At 36.7% G+C, this 21106-nt stretch overlaps 1 protein-coding gene across 5 annotated transcripts in view; it reads right to left on the reverse strand.

Annotated features, from left to right (window-relative positions):
- Positions 1-21106, reverse strand: part of VPS8 (VPS8 subunit of CORVET complex) — a 234791-nt gene that overhangs the window by 164437 nt on the left and 49248 nt on the right. For all 5 annotated transcript variants that reach the window (XM_019795771.2, XM_011220314.2, XM_034661727.1 and 2 more), the window contains 6 exons: positions 20333-20503; positions 13581-13655; positions 12642-12677; positions 11458-11548; positions 10936-10982; positions 9883-9972 (listed from right to left, as the gene is read on the reverse strand). In XM_019795771.2, coding sequence (XP_019651330.1) covers positions 9883-9972; positions 10936-10982; positions 11458-11548; positions 12642-12677; positions 13581-13655; positions 20333-20503 — 510 coding nt within the window. The remainder of the gene's footprint in view (positions 1-9882; positions 9973-10935; positions 10983-11457; positions 11549-12641; positions 12678-13580; positions 13656-20332; positions 20504-21106) is intronic.

Consider the following 21106-nt stretch of genomic DNA (forward strand, 5'->3'; position numbering starts at 1 on the left):
AATGACTGGATTTCTCATCAGAAACCATGGAGGTGAGGGCAAGTGGCGCCGCAATCAAGACATTCTAAGATGAAGAGACTTTGCTGTCAGCAAAATTACTCCCGAAGAATGGCTAATGAAAGTTTTCTAAACAGAAAGGAAACAATAAAAAGAATGGACATCCTGGAACATCAGAAAAGAAAGAACATGATAAGCAAAAACAAGGGTAAATGTAATAGCCATTCCTTGTCTTCAGCTTTCTTGTTTTATGATTGAAGGAAAATTATTAATACTGTGTAATGTGGTTCTAAATGAAGAGTAGGAAGGGAAGACAACTCAGAAATAAAAAGCAGAAAACTATTGACAGATGCACCAACCTAGATGAATCACCAGAGAATTATGTTGAGTTAAAAATAAATAAATAAATAAATAAAACCCCCACCAAATCCAATCCCCAAAGCCTACATACTATATAATTCCATTTACATAACTTCTTGAAATGACAAAATTCTAGAAATAGAAATAATTAATCGTTGCCTGAGCCTAAGAAGGGGATTAGGGTGGGAGGAAAGAAGGTGTGGCCATAAAAGGGCAAAATGAGAGATCCTTATGGTGATGGAAATGTTCTGTATCTTTACTATACTGGTCAATATGCTGGTTATACAGTTGTACTACAGTTTTATAAGACGTGCCCACTGGGGAAAACCACATTAAAGGTACATGGAATCTTTCCGTATTGTTTCTTACAACTGAATGTAAATCTACAATTATCCCAAGACAAAATAAATTTTAAAAAAGAGGATACACAGAGTTCTCAACTCAAATAGAGCTAACTCATTCAAATTAATGCTTTCACTGGCTTCCTAAAGAAACCAAGTTCTTCAATCAATTTTGAACACTTAGAACTACAAACAAAATGAAAAGCCAAATCTATTTCCATATATTAAACCTTCCTTTCCAGTATCCAATTATGAAGAGACAAACTAGATTGTCCAGGCGATTTCCCCTGGTGGCAATCTCCTAGATGCCTGAAAATAAGCTAGGTAGGATCAGTAGCTCTCCATCTCCCAGGAGCAAGGACTAAGCACAGACCCAACTGTGCACAGGATCTGCAGTCAGATGTAGGCAGCTGACATTCCAGGACTAGTATACGACCACCTTGAGCAGCTGGTGCCCAAGCTCAAATGATCGCCCCACTTAGCCCACTGGGAAGGTTGCTCTCACAAAAGCCCTAAAAGAAAGGAGAATGGGAAAGGACAGGTCCTTCTCTTGAAGCAAAACCTCAGTCCATCTGGTCAGACACCTGGTCTATGCATGCCTCTCCATGGGATATTGAGAGATCAAGGGCCCACATACAAACTTCTGACCTTTCCTCCATTAAGTTCAGCCTCTGCTGGGTACTGCTTGTGGCTATCTACCTGAAGTCTTTAAACACAAACAGTGAGCCATACCTGCTTTAAGAATATTCCTCTCTGGGGATGTACTGTATGGTGATTAACATAATATAATAAAATAAAATTTAAAAAAAAAAAAAAAGAATATTCCTCTCAGTCTCAAAACCTTGCAGAATGCCTCTGAAAAATGGCTGAATTTTTGGTCTCCAAAATTGAAAAAAAAAAAAAAAAAAAAAAAAATTTTTCTCTACGCTCCTCTTCAACGCACAGTGTTATAAACTGGCCATAGTGAACTGCTTCTCTTATTAGATATGTGTATATACTTAAGATTAAAGAAGCAATAGACTTGTGAATAAAACACTGAACTGATAGACAGAAAACCTAAATTTAAGCCTGTCAATTGTTTAAATGAGTGAACAGATCATTTTATTGCATTGAGACTATCTTACCATCTACCAACTAAAGATATCATCTCTGGCTTTCCCTCTTTCATAGGGATGATGTGAAAAGAAATGAGATAGCAAATGCAGATTCCTTTGCTTTTTGGAGCAATGACATTCACTCTCATAATCTGTATTCTAGAAGTCAATCAGGCAATGAAAACTGAATGCTTTGAAAATGATTCAAAATTTTAACAAAGCCTGGAATGAAAATATATATATATATATATACATACACACACACACACACACACACACACACACACACACACACACCAGAGTAGATAAGCATTCCAAAACACACACATACATAGACAGACCAAGAGGTCTATCTCCACAGGCTATCAGAGGTAGGCAGCTGTATTCTAGTATTAGTATACAAACACCACAAGCAGCTATGTAGATAGAAGTGTCCCTCTGTATGTGTGTGTGTGTTTTTGTGTGTGTGGACTTTTCCTTCTTTTTTTCCAGGTATGATAACAAAACAATCTTCTAGGAAAGATCTAACTCCCTAGAGCCAATATTTTAATCAAGCCTCAGGAATAAGGTGGTGTGCCGGACAACAACACTATTTTCCCTTCCTCAAATCACCTCAAAGAAGCAGGAGTTAGACAAAGAAGGCTCCTATTGCTTCACTCTGCATTCAGCTTTCAGTCTCTATCCACTCTTTGGCATGAACTCCTAATACAAAAACATACGCCAACAGCTGCTACAACCATGGCATTGAATGACCTGCTTCTCATGGAGGGGAAAATGATGCAGGATGGAGAGCCTGAGAACAATTAATGTAAGGTTTTACTTTTAAGATCGTTTAAAACAATAGTATTTTTCAAATCCTTCATATTAAAATGCCTTATATTTATTTATCCCTCTACCCTGTTTCATACACAAACATGAAGCAACATACAATATCCCAAAATACATGAAACTGCTTCCACAGTTAACTGACCAGCTTCTGAGTTTAGAACACTGTTAGTAGAGACTTCTGATACCAGAGAAGCCAAAGGGACAGTTTCAAGAAGTCACTAACTGTGCTGAATGCTATGGAGGACCAACAAGATGGAGAATAAAATGGTCCACAATCATTCAGATATGATTCCCATGACTATACTAAAATGAATTCACTTTGTATTTTTACTTTTTTATACATTTCAGTATCTTCCTAAAATTTAGATATTACTTATTCCTCTCTTTTTCAAAAAGAGCTACTTAACACCTTATTGGTCTGAGATAATCAAAGAATATAAAGTGTGCATGAAACCTAGCAGAATATAGGGTGGAGGCTCCTCGAGCCAGACAGCCTGGATGCCTATTGTGATTCTACTGTTTATTGGTTGTATGATATTAGGGAAGTTATTCAACCCTCTGTGTGTCTGTTTACCTGTAAACATCTGTAAAATGGATATATAATTACTCGAGTATGTTATGAAGATTAAATGAGATACTTGCCAGGCACACAGCTAGCCATGATTATGGACATCTGTGTTGTGTACGCTAAGTTCTGTTCTCAGTTCAAACCTGCCCGAGTCGGATTTAAAACATACACCCAAGGGGTGCCTGGCTGGCTTAGTCTGTAGAGCATGTGACTCTTGCTCTTCAGGTTTTGAGTTCAAGCCCCCACATTGGGAGCGGAGCCTACATAAAACACACACACACACACACACACACACATATGCCCAAGACAAACACTGTATACAACATATGTTTTTTTTTAAATTCCATCAACAACTATTTCTCAAATCAAGGGCACTAAACCAGATGCTGGGATAAATCAGTCCCTAGACAAACAAAGTTCAGCTGGGAAAGACTGATACTGAGTCAGTAAAGTGCATGGTATTTTACAAAGAAATGCACCTGACTTAATCCAGGAGTCAGAGGAAGTGACATTTAAGCTCAGACTCGAAAATAAACAGGAGCTGGTTAAGCTAAAAAGAAACAGAAAAGAATTTTTATGTGGAGAGAACACCATGGGAAAAGACTCTGAGTTAAGAGAGAATAGGGATGTCAAGAAACTGAAAACTCTAGTATGGTAGGGATACAGAGAATTAGGGGGAGACAGGTGAGGATACATAATGCGGACCCTTAGAAACTGCTAGGGAATTTAGTCTTTACTCCTGGACAATGGTCTTTAAAATACCTTAAAACCCAGAGAGTCTCACGTCTACACTTGATATATATTTCTCTCTAGAATGAAGTGCAGTAAGAATATGTACAGGAAGTGGCTATGGTAATATACCAAGAGAAGATGATAGTGACCTGCCCCAGGATAGTGGCAGAATGGATGGCATGATGTAAACAGAGTAGAGAAACAGTCAAGGGGCTGATTCGATAGGAACGAGTGAAAAGAATCACAACTCGTTTCAGGTATACAGTGGATCCAACCACTTAAATAAGGACCATTAGCGAAGGCTTCGTGAAGGGATGTTCATGAGCTTGAGGTACTTCTAAAACATCCAAGTGCAGGGGCGCCTGGGTGGCTCAGTCGGTTGGGCATCTGCCTTCAGCTCAGGTCACGATCCCAGGGTCCTGGGATGGAGTCCCACATCGGGCTCCCTGCTCAGCAGGGAGTCTGCCCCTCACCCTGCTCTCGTGCTCTCTCTTATTCTCTCTCTCATATAAATAAAATCTTTTAAAATAAATAAAATCTTTCAAAGAAAATAAATAAAACATCCAAGTGGAGATGTAAACGGGCAACTTACTATATGGATCTCAGAACTTAGAAAACAATCTAGGTTGGAGATACTAGTAAGGCAGTCCTTTCTCTACATCACATATGGGAAGATAAAGTAATGATTCTTAAACTTTAATCTGTTTAAGAGTCACCTCAGGGGCTGATCAGGAATCGTGGTCACCAATCCCAGAGAGCCTGATTCAGCGGACCTGGCAAATAATTCAAGAAAAAGCACTGTTAACCAATCCTCTCAAGTGATTTTGAAATAAATGGTCCAGACAACATCTTGAGAACACTGATTCAGAAATAAAAGACAAGAGTATTGTGAAGAATTCTAACGTTTATTGGTTAAATAGGAGAAAGAAGAACGAACAAAGCAAGCCAGTAAGCAGCAAGAGAGAAAACCTTAAATGTAGAACACCAGAAAAGTCAAAGCGACAGACTGTTTCAAGAAGTCATTAACTGTGTTGAACTGTACTGAGGACCACTAAGAGGAAGGATAAAGGGTCCACTGAATTTACAGACACGAATGAGGAGAGGGCGGTGAGTAACTTGAGGAGAGGGTGGTGAGTAACAAAGACAACACAAGATGTTTGGCTCTGTAAAGGAGGGCAAACAAGAGGCAGCAGGCTCCTGGGAACAGCATGGGACTAAGAAAGGATTTGTTTGCTGTTAGACTTTGTTTTGGGATGCAAAACACTTGACCAGAAAAAAAAGGTGAGGCTCAAGATGTATGAGACAGAGAACACTTTAATTCCTTTTAATCCTACTAGTTATCATACAAATATAGTTACAGGTTCAAATCTTTTCTCAGATATATAAAAGCCACAGGCTATCAAAACTATTATGAGATCCCAAAGTTATTTTCTACAGTTAAGAAAGGACAAAATGTTGATTGGTCTTCGGAAAACAGCAAAAATACTGAACTATATATCCTGACTCAAAGGAAAAGGCGAGGCTCCTCATCAAAAGTAAAGATGAAAATTGAAGCAGCAGGCACGAGTGCCACCTGCTGGTGAAATATAAATTCTCACTGTTTTGACTGAAATAGAAACCAGTCTTACTAGAAATTTCAAATGACTGGATTAGAGGTTATGTTTCCAATGACCATTTTTTCACACTGATACAGAATATCAGATCTTCCCACCCGACAAAGAAAGTCTTTGGTCTGCTGGTCTTCCTCTATTTCAAAACATTCAACAATAGGAGGCACATCAGTCCAAGAGCTTTTACACTTTCCCTGTGTAATTTTAAACTGAAATACACCTCCTAATTTCTACCCACTGATACTAGCCTTCCTTCTGCTGCAATACAGTAAACCCCCATATTGGAGCCCTTCATCATCTCAACGCAGGCATGTCTCCACTTACTTAGCCATCAGACTAAACAAACCCAGTACAGTTTTTTTCAAATGCTGTTCTTTAAATCTCCCACCATTCTGGTTGTGGGATGTGGCTTAATCTGTCAACAGTCCATAAAGTATCTCAGAACTTTTATTTCCAAAAGGTAGCCCAGTGGTACTGTTACTTACCTTTTCTGGGCCTTCACAAACTATTAACTCATACTAAGTCTGTGGTCAACTGAAATCCTGTCCAGCGAGATCTTCCTAATCCAATACTCACGTAATTTAATTATTTGGATCTAATGCAGTTTTGATGTTCATCCTTGTTAAATTTCATCTTGTAACAATTTTGACGGCATTTTGTCAAGATTATTCTGAACCTTGATTCTTGGTGCCACCTAAACTTCACAAGCCACTCACTAAATCTTCATCCAAATCAATTATAAACAACTGGATATGAAAGAGCCTTAAAATGCAATTAATACTAAGCCACCAAAGAATACTCTTTTGGGTAGGGATGTTTATCTAGCTGCAAAGCTATTTACTATTTACCAATCTATTTACTACTCATTAATCTATTTCAGCCATTAGGATAATGAAAAATTCAGACCAATGCTTGAATGAAATCAAGGTATCATGTAATAGGCATCCCATGAATATATTGTCCTCATTTTCCTTTCAAAAAGGTAACTTATGAGTTTACATGGTCGTTGTCAAATGAACTCATGGAAAATGTTCATAAACCACACTAGAGTTATCAGTGGATACTTTCCTAAGTCCTCCTCCTTTAAAAAAAAAAAAAAAAAAAACACTTTAAGAATCAACCTATTTAATGATTTCATGATCAACTATTTAAACACATTAAGGCAGATTTGTGGCCAACCATACATGTATTTCACTCATCCTAATGGGCTGAAAGTCACCTTTTCCAGAATAAAATTGTCCTCCTGAGTGAAATAAACTGTGTCTCCTCTGCTTAGGCATCCATGCTTAATTGAACATGCTTTATTTAAAAATGAATCCAAAGTTACTTAAAAATTATGAATAGCGACACAGATTGTTCAAACTGTATCTGGGTTATAATTCCACTGGGTTTTGAGATTTAAACAATCATTATGCAACAAACTATATGTCACATTTGCTGGGCTTCAGCTTTTTAATATATTTCTAACTAAGCTTTTCCACTTTAAGGACGATTCTCTTCTTCATGAGAAAATGGAAGCAAAATAAGAAGTGCTGTTCTCTAGTAGAGTAGAACAATGCAGATGTGGACTTGAAACCCAACCCTGGATTCTAATCCCAGCTCTATCATACACAAACTGTGTGACCTGTAACAGGTTACTTAACCTCTCCGTCCCTCAATCTCATCTGTAAGTGTAAATAAAAACAGTACCCTCCTTACAGAGTTATGAAAGAATTAAATGAGTTAATACATGTAAAGCATTAACAGTGCCAACCACACAGTAAGCATTAAATGGGTTAGATGTTTGCTGGAATTCTCATTCTTGATCACCTATTAACATCAGTCACCCCTCTGGTTCCTTTCCCTGCACTTGCTCTGAAAAAAACCGTATAAAACAACAGGTGGTTAGGAGCTGGGCTCTGAAACCAGAAAGGCCTAGATTGGAGTACTGGCCCCACCACTTACCAGCAATGCTGTCTTGGAAAATCACCTAACTTCTCCCAGCTCAACTTCCCTCATTCATGCAACGGGATTAAAAACAGCATCTATATTCATGGAGTTGTCGTGAGAATTAAATAAAAATTATATTTAAAAAAATTTACATAGTACCTGGTGTGTAGCAGATACTCAGTGAATCTTGGTCAAAATCCCTTTTTGGGTAGCCCTCAGCATTTTGGTAGGCACAATCTGGGGACTATTTTCCTTTCCAACAGTCTTACAGGTCCATGATGCCTTTGACATATATCTTTGATTATCTGCCTCTCTCCATCTTTCATAGCTGGTCTGTGCTTTGTAGACCGATACCTCTCTCAACATTCTTCCCCATTTCCTTTCTCTTCAAATTTTTGTGGTTATTATGTCAAAATTTAAGAATTTCCTGTCCTTTGTGAACCCATTTGTTTTTTGAAGCCTATAACCATGAGACTGTACCCATATTTTTGTTCTGAAACATGCGCTTTCTAAAACACAGGATTCAAGAGGAGCTTATTTCTCACATTATTACAATCTTTAAAATTAAGTGGTATTTTTTCTTCCCCTGAAGAGTGTATCCATTCTATTTCCCCAATCACCAGTAAAAAGTAAATCCAGAATAATGGTTTCCACCACTGTTTCCTTTACCTTCTAGGAGACTCAATCATTAATCGAAATTACAGCACAAACGCTTTTCACAGAATGAAACTTCCAACGTGTATCTAAAGAACACAACCCTACTAGTTTGTTTCTCTGTAAATTTTATAATCTGTATTAGAAACAATCATCTAAAGTCCCTGTCATGCCAAGATTCTTTTGCATTTCTCCACCAGAACATCACCTTTTTTTCCTTTCTTCTTTTACAGCTCTCTGCCACATCCTTCCCCAGCACAGTGGTTTCTGTATCACACATACACACACCCCCCTCATTAGCCCCTCCAAGTGTTCCCTATTAGAGGTTTCTTTCCAAAAAGTATACCTTTCAATGGCCAGAGTTCTTTCCTAAATACTATCCATCACTTCTTGGTAACAGACACCTCCCTGTGAAAATATTGTATTCTACATATACCACAATGGTATATACAAATTTATTTATATACAAGGTATTATTACCAAACAGTATTGTTCCCGAGTGCTTTCTTTCTGCCATATGCCTTCCTCCTAAGTTATATGATTTCATAATTTTATTGGGGCTTATTCCTCTACTTTACTGATAGATTTAATAAGCCTACAACCAAACAGTAATAAAAGTTACTCTGCCAGAAGCCCACTACCATGCCATTGAAGAGCACAGCTCAGGAAACCAAATCCTCCACTCATACCCTCCAGCTCTTAACTGCACTATCTATCCTTGTCTTCCAAAGTTCCTGGCATTGAATGGAGATAGGGAAATATATGAGCTATGCCTGCTCTTTGGAACATCAAAACCCCTAGATTTCTTCTAAGTATTTCCATTAATGTACACAAGAAAAATTCTTTTGACTGCATTGCAAACTTTAAGATAGCAAGGACCATGTCTATTTTACACACTGTACGCCCAGTGCCAGGGGCTTCGTACTTTGCCATACGGACTAAGTCCTGCCCACAGCCTGTCTCTGAAAGGCTCACAGCAAAGAATGGTTTTTAAATTTTTTAAGGACTGTTTAAAAATAAAAATAAAGAAAGAAAACAAAGAGGAATATGTGACAGAGACCATACGGCCCCTTCACAAAGCTTAAATTTTCCCATCTGGCCCTTTCTAGAAAATGTTTGTTGACCCCACAATTTTTCTTAAAAGTGAAGGTAGGGAAGGGAAGGGAGAGGAGAGGGAGCTTGAAAAATGGAGAAGGACAAACAGAGATTTGCAATAAATATAATTGGAGATCACTACGAATAGTACAACTCACATAAGTTGTACAGGTCTTTAAACTGTTCCTTGCCTTCCCTTTTCATTGAGTTCCAAACAAAACTAAAGATCTTTCATTAGCATATTTTAGAGATCTTTTTTTTGGGTAACCAATCTGTTGTTGAATCCCAGGTGCTCCTAGTACTAAATTTAAACCTTGGTAGTACACCTCTTCTCCAACTAGCCTAGTTAACATAAATGTTAGTCATCAGCAAGGTGTCAGCCACTGTAAGATGTCAATTCACAGGTATGTACCCTCATAGACACATCCTTTCCTTCCACATAGCACTAAGGAGCTAATTGCATCAATACTCCATAACATTTTACGCATCTGTTCCCATGTGACCTGTTACTTCAAAATTTCATCATTTAGAATGCCCCAAAAGCCCTGAAATAAAGTTCTGAAGGCTGAAAAATGTTTAACCAAAACAGGAAAGCCCCATGCTCAAGTAATACAAAGGAGCAGTATTAGACCTATTCATAGCCATGTCCCTTACAAGCACGTGCAAAGGTGTACCTGAAAATGCTGCTCCATCACTTGGATTTTTCCCTGGTCTGGACACTTTTTCAGAGCTCGATCTGCATAGTGGAATAGGATTTCTACCATCTGTAAGGAAAATAGCCTTATATAGAAAATAAAAACAAATCTCTCATATTTTTCAATACTTAATATATGTGGATCTTCCTAAGTAATACAGGATCAAGCTTTATTAAAAATATAATTTAAAATTTTAGTGCCTTTATTTCCCATTATTTTTAACCCCAGACTAATTTCTTTCAGCCCCAGGGCTATTACTAATTTTGCTAATCTCCAGGTTCTAGATCTCAGTGGTATCTCTGTTGCTCAGGAAATGAAAAACTGAAGTTAAACTCCTTAGAAATGCTCTGCTGTAGGTCTTTCCCTCAAGAGCACAGATAGAACACAATCCCTAACGTATTTTAGCAAATATTGAGAAAACTGTTCATGAGTCTGAAGAGTGACCAATTTCTAGTCATGTTTCCTATATGCTTACACTAATTTGAAATATAATTTTTACCAATGCGTTTGCACAATAAAAAGAGGAATGACTACAGAATAAATGGATTCAACCAAGTCTAGATTGGGAAAACAAAGCCAACATTTAATATTAGCATTAATTAGATTAATGCTAATTGATAATAATAATAATAAAACGTCAGCCCTCTCTGCTACCTCAGGCAACACAAACACACATGTAGTATTTCTATTTCTCATAATCACCTATTTATGAATACTAACACATGTCAACTTTCTATGGGCTATAATTAGGCTGAAATAATCCAGACCCTTGGCTTTCTCCCTCCTCCTTTCTGCTGTCTTTTGGCTGTTTTATAACTTTAACATCCTCATAAGAGAGTAAGCAAGGGAAAAACGGAAAGGTGATAAGAAGTTTAAAAGCATTCAGGATGACACCAGGGAATTATAATCTGACTTGTTTTTTTATATACTCTCTCCTTGACTGTAGCCATTTACCCAATTATTCCCCCAAATTATTAATACTAAAAATGAATCTGTACTGTACCCTCGTAAAGCCCCTATTAAAATACTCACCCGATCTGCAACAACAGCCTTTCGCTTACTGACATCCCCTGATAATCCTGCAGAGAAGCAAAATGCAGCACAAAAACAAAGTCCAGATCTTCAGAACTGAAACTGTTATGGTCTTTTATTTACAATCTGTGCTAACAATAGACATAATTACAACAATCCTTAGATATGAAAATGTTAACTAATATGTCATAATAAGAGTGTCTCCCATCTACTGGATCTGATAACATATCAACGTACTTCCCTTTTATTCCAACAGTAAATTTTCCTTATGAAAGAATTTTAAAAGTGACATTAAAACTCTATATTCTGTATTTGTCATTAACCTTTTTCACTGGAAGTCTGTAAGGTTTGATAACATCTTGTTCATAAAATATTTGAACACTAAGCTAAAAAGTATTCTACGAGTGATGATGATGATGATGATGATGATTCGTTCTCTCTAACCAACGTCTACTACACTAGTATTCTGTTAACTTACCCGCTACTGCTTTTGCCTACTACACTAGTATTCTGTTAACTTACCCACTACTGCTTTTGCTTTTCCTTCATGGAAAGACCATGCAAGAGCCAAGGCTTCTGTAAGACAATCTTGTTTCAGGAGATGATCCACTCTCTAAAATGAATAAATGAGAAAAGCTAGACCCCTTTGTTTGACTAAATACCAATTGGAATTCCTATTCTACCTAATACCTTTTCAGAAGTTGTTGCTTAACAGCTAAAATTATTCCAATAACCATGTAACTATCTTTTTTTTTTTTTAAGATTTTATATTTTATTTGAGAGAGAGAGAGCACATCCCTGACGAGCAGGGTGGGGAAGGGGAGAAAGGGAATTCCAAGAGGACTCTGCACTGAGCACAGAGACCGACGCGGGGCTCTACCCAGGACTCTGAGATCATGACCTCAGCCAAAACCAAGAGTCAGACGATCAACCAAATGAGCCACCCAGGCACCCCTGTGACTATCTTACTTCTAGGAAAAATAATTTCTTAAAGCACTGGATAGTACAGTGACTGTATGGGCTAATACAGGCAGCCACAAGGCCTAAATATGAAGAGGAGAAGGCTGGAATGTCAGTATAACAAAAATGGCTAGTTGTTTATTACAACCTCCATTCACTCCCTCCTCTTTAGTAACAAATCCCAAGTGTACCTGAGACAGCAATATACCAGCTTAAAGACATTTCTAAGACTCCTGTGTAGCCACTTGGGGCCAATGACAGGTAAATGGAAGCGTTGTTAGGCCTTCCTGGGATATGACCTTAAAGGCAGGGGTCAGCCCTTCTCTTCCCCTTCCTCCTGCCTGGAATGTGGACTTGACAGCTAGAGCTCCGGCAGCCATACTGGAACATAAAATGAACTACAGACGAGAATTCACACACAAGGATGGTGGAACAGGACAGTATATTAAAGACCACAGAGCTGCCACACTAGCCACAGACTCCCTACCTCCAGACTGTTTTTACATAAGAGAGAAATCTTGTTGAAGTCACTGTTATTTTAAATTTTCTTATATATGTAGCTAAATGTAACCCTAATTTATAGCCAGTTTTATCATATCAAGTACCTAATAGTTACAGTGATTCTGATGTGCACTTCTGAAATTAAAAAGCACAAACCCAAATAATCTTTTCTGCAAAGTCAAAACAGAAATGTTAAGATGCTATCAATTCAACAGCTCTAACATATAAAATTACTTTGAACTCACCTCTCTCCAGCTTCTCAGCATCATCACATAAACAGACTGGAAAATAAAGAAACTGTAATTAAAATGATCATCTTTAACAGCCTTCTTTGGCAGACACATTTGTCCCAGTCCCACATCCCATTTTACATCTCTCTAAAGAAAAATATTTCATACTACAATTGGAGATATCTCTAAAGGGCTTTCAAGGGTCCACATTAAAGAGTAAATCAAACATTTAATGGTCACTAAGTCTACCATCCAAGGAGTTAATTCCACAGGAAAGGAACAAAGAATGCCCCAAAATGGCTGTACTAACTCGATAATATTTTGAATTTTAATGATGAAGAAATATTCCTCCAAGTTAAAAAAAAAAAAAAAAGCAAGGAACAAATTAATATACAAAAAAGTTCCTATTCCAGTGATACTATTCTAAGTCAAACACCTCAATGAATTTTAATATATGCTAAGCTGATCTAAGCTAAAGGACATCTTAATTTTACAGCAAATATACATGATAAGGTAGCTTACTGGTCATGAAAACATACATGTGAAGATTATGAAAGCATATCCTTGAATCAAGAAAATAAGCATCCTATGATAACCTATATGAAAGTAAAAATATGTCTCAAAGTAGAGAAAATGAATAGGCTAAAAATCACAACTATATAACCCCTCAAAAGGGAGCCTGGCTGGCTTAGTCAGTTGGAGCACGAGACTCTTGATCTTGGGGTTGTGAGTTCAAGCCCCACATTGGGTATAGAGCTTATTTAAAAGAAAAAATATATATATATTTCTGTGTGTGTGCATACACACACATACACGTATATCTCCCCTAAAAGTTTTAGATTACTGCTGATCAATATTCACTTTGTAATGCACAGCTCTCTTTACCAGAAACCTCCTTCAGCCGCAACTACCCTGAACCAAACAAATGCCAAGTTACAGAGTAGAAGATCTTACTTTTGTCCCCAAATAAAAGATCTGACCACCATAGCTACTGATGGATTGATAACAAGCCTTCTCTCCAACCAAAGCCTATAAAAAAAAAAAAAAGTAAAAATTATATGCATTAGAAGTCTCATTAAGTTTTAAAGAATGTCGAGTACACACAGACATTTTAGGTCAGCATAGTTTTATCCCATAAATTAGTGGGGAAAAAATGTCAGTCAAGTGCCAGTCTGTCACTGGAAGTGGCAGAAAAGACAAAGTGCAAAAAGTTAATTCCCTGTTTACATATGGTCTTTTTATTTTTCAGCATAACGCAGACATGGGAGGAACATGCCAACTTTCTAAATCTAAAGGGAAACTGAAGCAACCTGCCCATTATCGGAAGACAGACATTCACTGCTTCTGGCAAAGAACAGGGCTGTTTGAAAACAGTACCTCTAAGTTCTCTGAAATAAACATCAACCTAAAACACAAAGAGAAACAGGGAGACAAAGCAGCATAATATATGGGAGTCAGCTTAGCCCAGCAAAAGAGAAACAAAACCTACTGTGTGATAAATTTGGATTGTGAATTTTGACTCTGTTACTTAAGGTATGACCCTACCCTAAACAAGTTCCAAACTTCTGACATTGTTTTCCCATCTTTGAAAAACCATGCAGTTTTCGTGAAACTTAACTAGGCTAATATTTATAAATGTCCCCAAATACATAAATGGTCAGTAACTGATAACCATGATAATTTTTAACTTTTCACTATGAAATTTAAAAATATATACAAAGGTAGGGAGAATAATACAATGAACACTGCATCCATGAATCAGCCTCATCAATTACAAGATCATCACCAATCTTGTCTCACCTGAACTCCCACAGACTCCCCAATACACAGTATAATTTTGAGATGATCCTCAGATTTTGAATATTTCATTTATAAAAATTCAGTGTAAGCACAATGATTTAGTCCTTTTTAACATAACCACAACTTCATTAGCATACTTTTTAAAATTAACAATATGAAGGGGCGCCTGGGTGGCACAGCGGTTAAGCATCTGCCTTCGGCTCAGGGCATGATCCCGGCGTTCTGGGATCGAGCCCCACATCAGGCTCCTCTGCTGTGAGCCTGCTTCTTCCTCTCCCACTCCCCCTGCTTGTGTTCCCTCTCTCGCTGGCTGTCTCTATCTCTGTCAAATAAATAAATAAATAAAATCTTTAAAAAAAAATTAACAATATGAAATAAAAATAAAATAAATAAAAATCCTCAATACGAAATATCCAGTGTTTGGATTTCAAATCATCCAATAAATGTCAAATGTTGTTGAGGTTTTTGTTGTTTTTGCTTTTTCTACATTTCGTGTGTCTAAATCAAGATCCAACCAAGGGCCACAAATCAGAGCTGGCTGATACGTCTCTTAACGCTCTTTAAAGTTTATAGGTTTTGCTTCCATCTCAATCCTTTACTTTCCTTGAAATTTACTGCTGAGAAACTGGAATACTTATTCCATAGTTTCCCACTCTCTAGATTTTGCTAATTGAATCCACAGGGAATCTTTTAACATGTTCCTCTGTCTTCCATATTTTCTCTAGAAGATGCTTGATCAGAATCAGGGTCTTCTGCTTTGATTTTGGTTTGTTTTTTTGGCAATACTACTTTAAGTACTAAGTTAGCTGTAAGATTTTTATAGATGCCCTTGATGATATGGTTGAAAAAATTCCTTTATTCTTAGTTTGGTGAGTTTTCTCAGGAATGGATATTGAACTCTATCAAATGCTTTTTGACTTTTGGGATGATATTATGGTTTTTCTTTTATAATCAACTAATACAGTAAATTATACTGATTTTGAACGCTACACCAGTCTTGCATGCCTTGGAAAAAAACCAAGTGACCATAATTTATTACTTTTTATACATTGCTGGTTTCTATTTGCTAATATTTTAAGTATTTTTGCTTTTATGCTTATGAGAACATTAGTGTGTAGTGTTCTTTATTGTAGTATCTTTGTCTCATTTTATTTTCAGAGTTAACCTAGTCTTATAAAAAGTTATGTGCTCCCTTTCTTTAAAGAATTTTGTGTACAATTGGTCTTTTGTTTTTTTTCCCTTAAATATAATAGACCTCACTAGCAAAGCTATCTGCGTCTGGAGCTTCTCTATGGAAAATCAACCAATTTCTTTAACTGAGGCACAGTCACTTAGATTTTCTATTACTTGTTGAGTCTGCTTTGGTAATTCGTGTATTCCAAGGAATTTTTCCACTTCGTCTGAAGTTGTTGAATTTACTGGCATAAAGTTATGCACGTATCTTTTTAATACCTATAGACTCTCCAGTGAGGACACCTCTCCCATTCCTTATACTGGTAATTCCTGATACTGATACTTCTCTTTTTCTTGATTAATCTCATTAGAGGTTTACCAATCTTTTTCTTTTAAAGAACCAGCTTTTGATTTCTTTGATTTTCTCTACTGTCTGTCCATTTTCTATTTAATTGATTTGTGTTCACCTTATTTTTCCTTCAATCTACTTTAAGTTAATTTTGCTCTTTTCCTATTTCCTTAATTAAGACAGAAGCTAAGAGCATTGATTTGAGATCTTTCTTCTTTTCTAATGTGAGTATTTAATGCTGTAAGTTACCCTTAAAAACTGATTTAATTGTAGACCGCAGATTTTGATATGTTGTATTTTCATTTTCATTTTCATTCAGTTTAGAATATATTCCAATTTCCTCTGAGATTTCCTCGACTCATGGGTTATTTATAAAACAGTTGTTTAATTTCCAAATATTTGGGTTTTTTCCAGATTTACCCTGATGATTCCTCAACAATTTATGGAAGTTTTACGGCCTAGCATATAGCCTGTATTGGTGCATGTTCCACACGCTCTTGAACAAAGTTTGTAATTTGCTTTTGTTCAGAGGAATATTCTATAAATGTCACTTAGGTCAGTTGGTCAATAGTGGTTAAGTCTTCTATGCCCTTAATGATTTTCTGTCTACTAATTCTAATAATGACTGAAAGGGGTTTTGTGTAATTGTGGATTTGTTGGTTTCTCCTTTCAGTTCTGTCAACAGTGTTTGCTTCATGTATATTGGAGGTCTGATACTGGGTACTTAAATCTTTAAGGTTCTTATGCCTTCTCATAACCCCTTTTTATCAATTTGAAATTTTTATCTCTGACAATATTTCCTACTCTGAAACCTAGTGATTATGATTAGAGTTTGCATAGTAAGTCTTCTTCCATCATCTTACTTTTAATTTATCTATGTTTTTGTACTTAATGTGGTTTGTAGACAGCACAGAGTTGGTTCTTGCTTTTCTGTATCCAGTCTGACAATCTCTGCCTTTTAATTGAAACGTTTAGACTATTTCTACTTCCTGTAATTATTGATATGGTTGGGTTTAGATTTATTATCTTATTAACTTTTTTCTACTTGTCTGTTCCCTTTTTTATGCTTCACTGAATTTGGTATTTTTTCACATTCCATTTTGTCACTACTATTAACTTAGTTACACCACTTCTTTTTCAGTGACTGCTCTAGTGTTTACAATATGTAACTTTAACTTATCTCCTTCTGCATTTAAATAGTATTATATGATTTGATGTATAATATAAAACTTTACAATGATATACTTCAATGCCCTACTCCCTGCTGCTATAAACTATTTTCATCATACATACTTCTACATTATCAGAGACGTTACAACATATTATTTTTGTTTTAAACAGTCGATTGCTCTTGTTAAATAACAGTACTGAGGTATAATTTTTATACCACAAAGTTCACTAATTAAATTATAATTTAGCAATTTTTAATAAATTTAGTTGCCTAAGCATCACCAAAACCCAGTTTTTAGAACATTTCCATCAGTCCACAAAGACCCCTTGTACGCATTTCCAGTCAACCCTCACTCCTACTCCCAAGTCTCAAGTAACCACTACTCTACATTTATCTGTATAAACTTGGCTTTCCTGGACATTTCATAGAATCAAACGATCTTTCCATATGGCTTCTTCCACTTAACAGTATTTTTTAAAAAGTTCATCTATGTTGTAGCATGTGTCATAGTTCATCCTCTTCATTGCAGAATAGTATTCTATTAACATGGCTAGGTCACTTTTTGTTTATCCATTTACCAAGTGGTGGATATGTAGACTGTTTCCATTCTTCAACTATTACGAACAATGTTGCTATGAACATTTGTGAACAAGTGTTTATGTGCGCAGATGTTTTCACTTCTCTTGGGTATATACCTAGGAGTAGAACTGCTCAAATGAACCCTTATGAATATATTTAACATTCAGAGGAACCGCCAAAATGTTTTCCACAGCAGCTGTACCATTTCCCACCAGCACCGTGTAAAAGTCCCAGTTCTTCCACATCTTCACTAACACCTGTGACTATCTGCCTTTTTAGTTACACAGCCAACCTGGTGGGTATGAAGTGATACCTCATTGTGGTCTTGAGTTGCATTTCCCTAATGATGAACGACGTTGAACATCTTGGCTATGCTTGTTGGTCATGTGTGTATCTTTGGAGATTACTCCAGTTGTTTCTGATGAGAAATCTGCTCTCATACTTATTGCCACTCCTCTGCATTTAATGTGTCTTTTCTCTGTGGCTGCTTTAATATTTCTCTCTTTACCATGCTCATTTTGATCAATCTATATATGGTTTTATTTTACCTGCGCTTGGGTTCACTGAGCTTCTTGAAAATTTGTGTTTATAGTTTTAGAAAGTTTTTGCCCACTATTTCTTCCATTTTCTTCCCTCTCCTTTTCTTCAGAAATTCCAACTGCTCATATATTAGGCTACTCAATGCTGTCTCACAGGTCACAAATATTTTTTCAAATTACTTTTTCTGTGTTTCATTTTGGAGAGATTCTATTGCTATATCTTCCAAGTTCACTAATGTTTTTTCTTGTCATGTCTACTCTCTGACATTAATCCCATCCAGGGCATTTTTCATCTCAAGAACTAATAATTTTTATCTCTAGAAGTTAGATTTGCATCTTCTTTAGTATTTTCCATGTCACTACTTAACTTTTTGGACCTATAGACTATAGTTGTAATAACTGCTATATCCTTATCTGCTAATTCTAACATCTGTTTCAGGTCTAAGTCAGTTTTGATTGCTCTTTCTTCTCACTATAAATTGTTTTTCTTCTTCTTTACATGCCCAGTAATCTGATAGAATGGCAGACAATGAATTTCACCTTGTTGGATTCTGGAAATTTCTGTATTAATATTCTTGTGCTGTTTTGTGAAGTAGTTAAGTTACTTGGAAACAGTTTCTTTCTGGTCTTATTTTTAAGATTTGTAGTGGGAACCCGAACAGCGTTTATTCTGGTCCTAATTACTCCCCACTCAGAGGCAAGCTGCCCTGAGTATTCTACCCAATGCCCTATAAATTACAAAGTTTTCCATTCTGGCTGGCATAAACAAACCAGTGTGAGCACTGGATACAGTTCCTTCGAACCCTATCAATTCCTTCCCTGGCCTTGGGTAGGATTAGCATCTGCTGATCAGTAGTCTGCGGACTACCCAAGGGGAACCATAGGTATAGCGCTTGCTCTCCTCTCCAGTACCCGGTCCTGCAAACTCAACCCACCTTAAGTCTTCCCACAGTCTCAGCTCATGGAGTCCGTCAGGCTCCAACTGGGTTCCTCACCCCTGGGCTATAGCCTGGAAACTCTCTCTAGGCTAGAAGCTAGGATAATCATAGGGCTCACGTCACTTGTTTCCCCTTTTGTCAGGGATTGCTGTCCTTCATTGCCTGATGCTCAGTCTTCTGAAAAGTTTTCTCTTCTTCTATACAGGAGAGTAAATCCAGCGCCCATTATTCCATCTTGGCCAAAACTGCAAGTTCCAAGTCTAACACCATTTCTAATAACTATTCAGACAGAAGAAAATAACCTAAGTGTGGGATAGTAATTAGTCTTTAGTGAATTCTGCATTACTATTTCTTATTCTGGATTATCTTGGTTTGTAAATTCTGTGGCTGGAAGACCCTTTCATATATTTTTAAACTCTGAAGTTTTAATATCTCAGGGATATTTGAGCAATGCCTGTATATCACACAGTAGGTACTCATCAAATATGAACATTACTTTTTTTTTTTCCCCAAGAAATTACCCAGGAAAGCCTCTGAATTTCCTGCTTATAGATTACTGGTTTAGGAAATCACAATTCAAGGAAATTTAACTGTAAACTATCTGTGTAAATTGCTAAAGGCCATCATTGTGGTTGCTTAAGATACAGTAAAATTAATACTAAGTTAATACTTAGTGTGTGTCTTCCTTTTCTCCAGACTCCTACATTTCATCTATCCCCTATTTCCAAAGAATCTCCTTTCTCTCAAAGCCACCTTTATCTTTTAATGCTCACAGCCACCACACCTGCTCAAGCCTTTACCAATCACCCAAATCAGGTTACCTATCTCTAGTCATTCATCCCTTAAGTCTATCAGGCTTATTGCCACCATATTAAACTTTCTAAAATATTCACTTTTACAATTTCTCATAAATTTTCAATTTCATTATTTTAGTATAAAAGTTAAAATTCTTTGGTATTAAATTAATCACATTTCTGAATAGAAGGTAGCATGAATTACTGTTTTAGTTCACATTCCTGAATACTTACAAACACACCCATATCCACTTCAATCTAGACATAAAGATAACTAACTTCTCAGAGTTCCAATTTCTAAAACAAACAACAACAAAATACCAAGTTTATCAAAGCAATTCTAAGATAATGGATTACCCTTACCAGTGCCTGGCTAACATTTCCTCCAGTGGCTAGGGATTTGAAATGGCTGCTGTTATAGACCAACTGAACTTCCGAGATCTCCACTGTTTCCAATTCCTCTTGAGTCTGCCGATCAATCACATGCAATTTCTCCACGCTGTCCAAGAGCACAACTGTGCGTGAGTTTATCCACNACCCCCCCAAAAAAAAAAAAAAAAAAAAAAAGGTGAGGCCCATCCCACACCATCATTCAGGACAAAAAGAAAGCCTAGCCACTCAGTTAAATTGTATTGAGGATTTTATCCATTTAGTAATTTGATGACACAAAAGCACAGCAAGAACTACTCGGTGACAGTAGTGGATAATAGTGTATAACACAGTACTGAGTTCTGATGGTGTTAAAACGACTCATAGTATTTTTAAAAGGTAACTAAGGAGGGTGCCTGGGTGGTTCAGTTGGTTAAGCATCTGACTCTTGATTTTGGCTCAGGTCATGATCTCAATGTCATGAGATCAAGCCCCGTGGGCCCCGCAGGGTGGGGTGGAGCCTGCTTAAGATTCTCTCCCTCTCTAAGAATGAATGAATGAATAAATAAAAAAAAAATAAGGTAACTAAGAGCTTTCACAGATATATTACAGTATATATTAGTTTCAGTAAAATTCTTTAAATGGTACAGTGGCACAAGCAAAATGACAAACTATGCATTTCTTATGTTTTTGACATTAATTAAGTAAAAGGACATATAAACCTCATAAACCTAGGTGGTCAAGTAATTGTCAGCATTTACATAATAC

Source organism: Ailuropoda melanoleuca, chromosome 1 (genome assembly GCF_002007445.2).
Source record: "Ailuropoda melanoleuca isolate Jingjing chromosome 1, ASM200744v2, whole genome shotgun sequence".
NCBI lineage: Eukaryota > Metazoa > Chordata > Mammalia > Carnivora > Ursidae > Ailuropoda > Ailuropoda melanoleuca.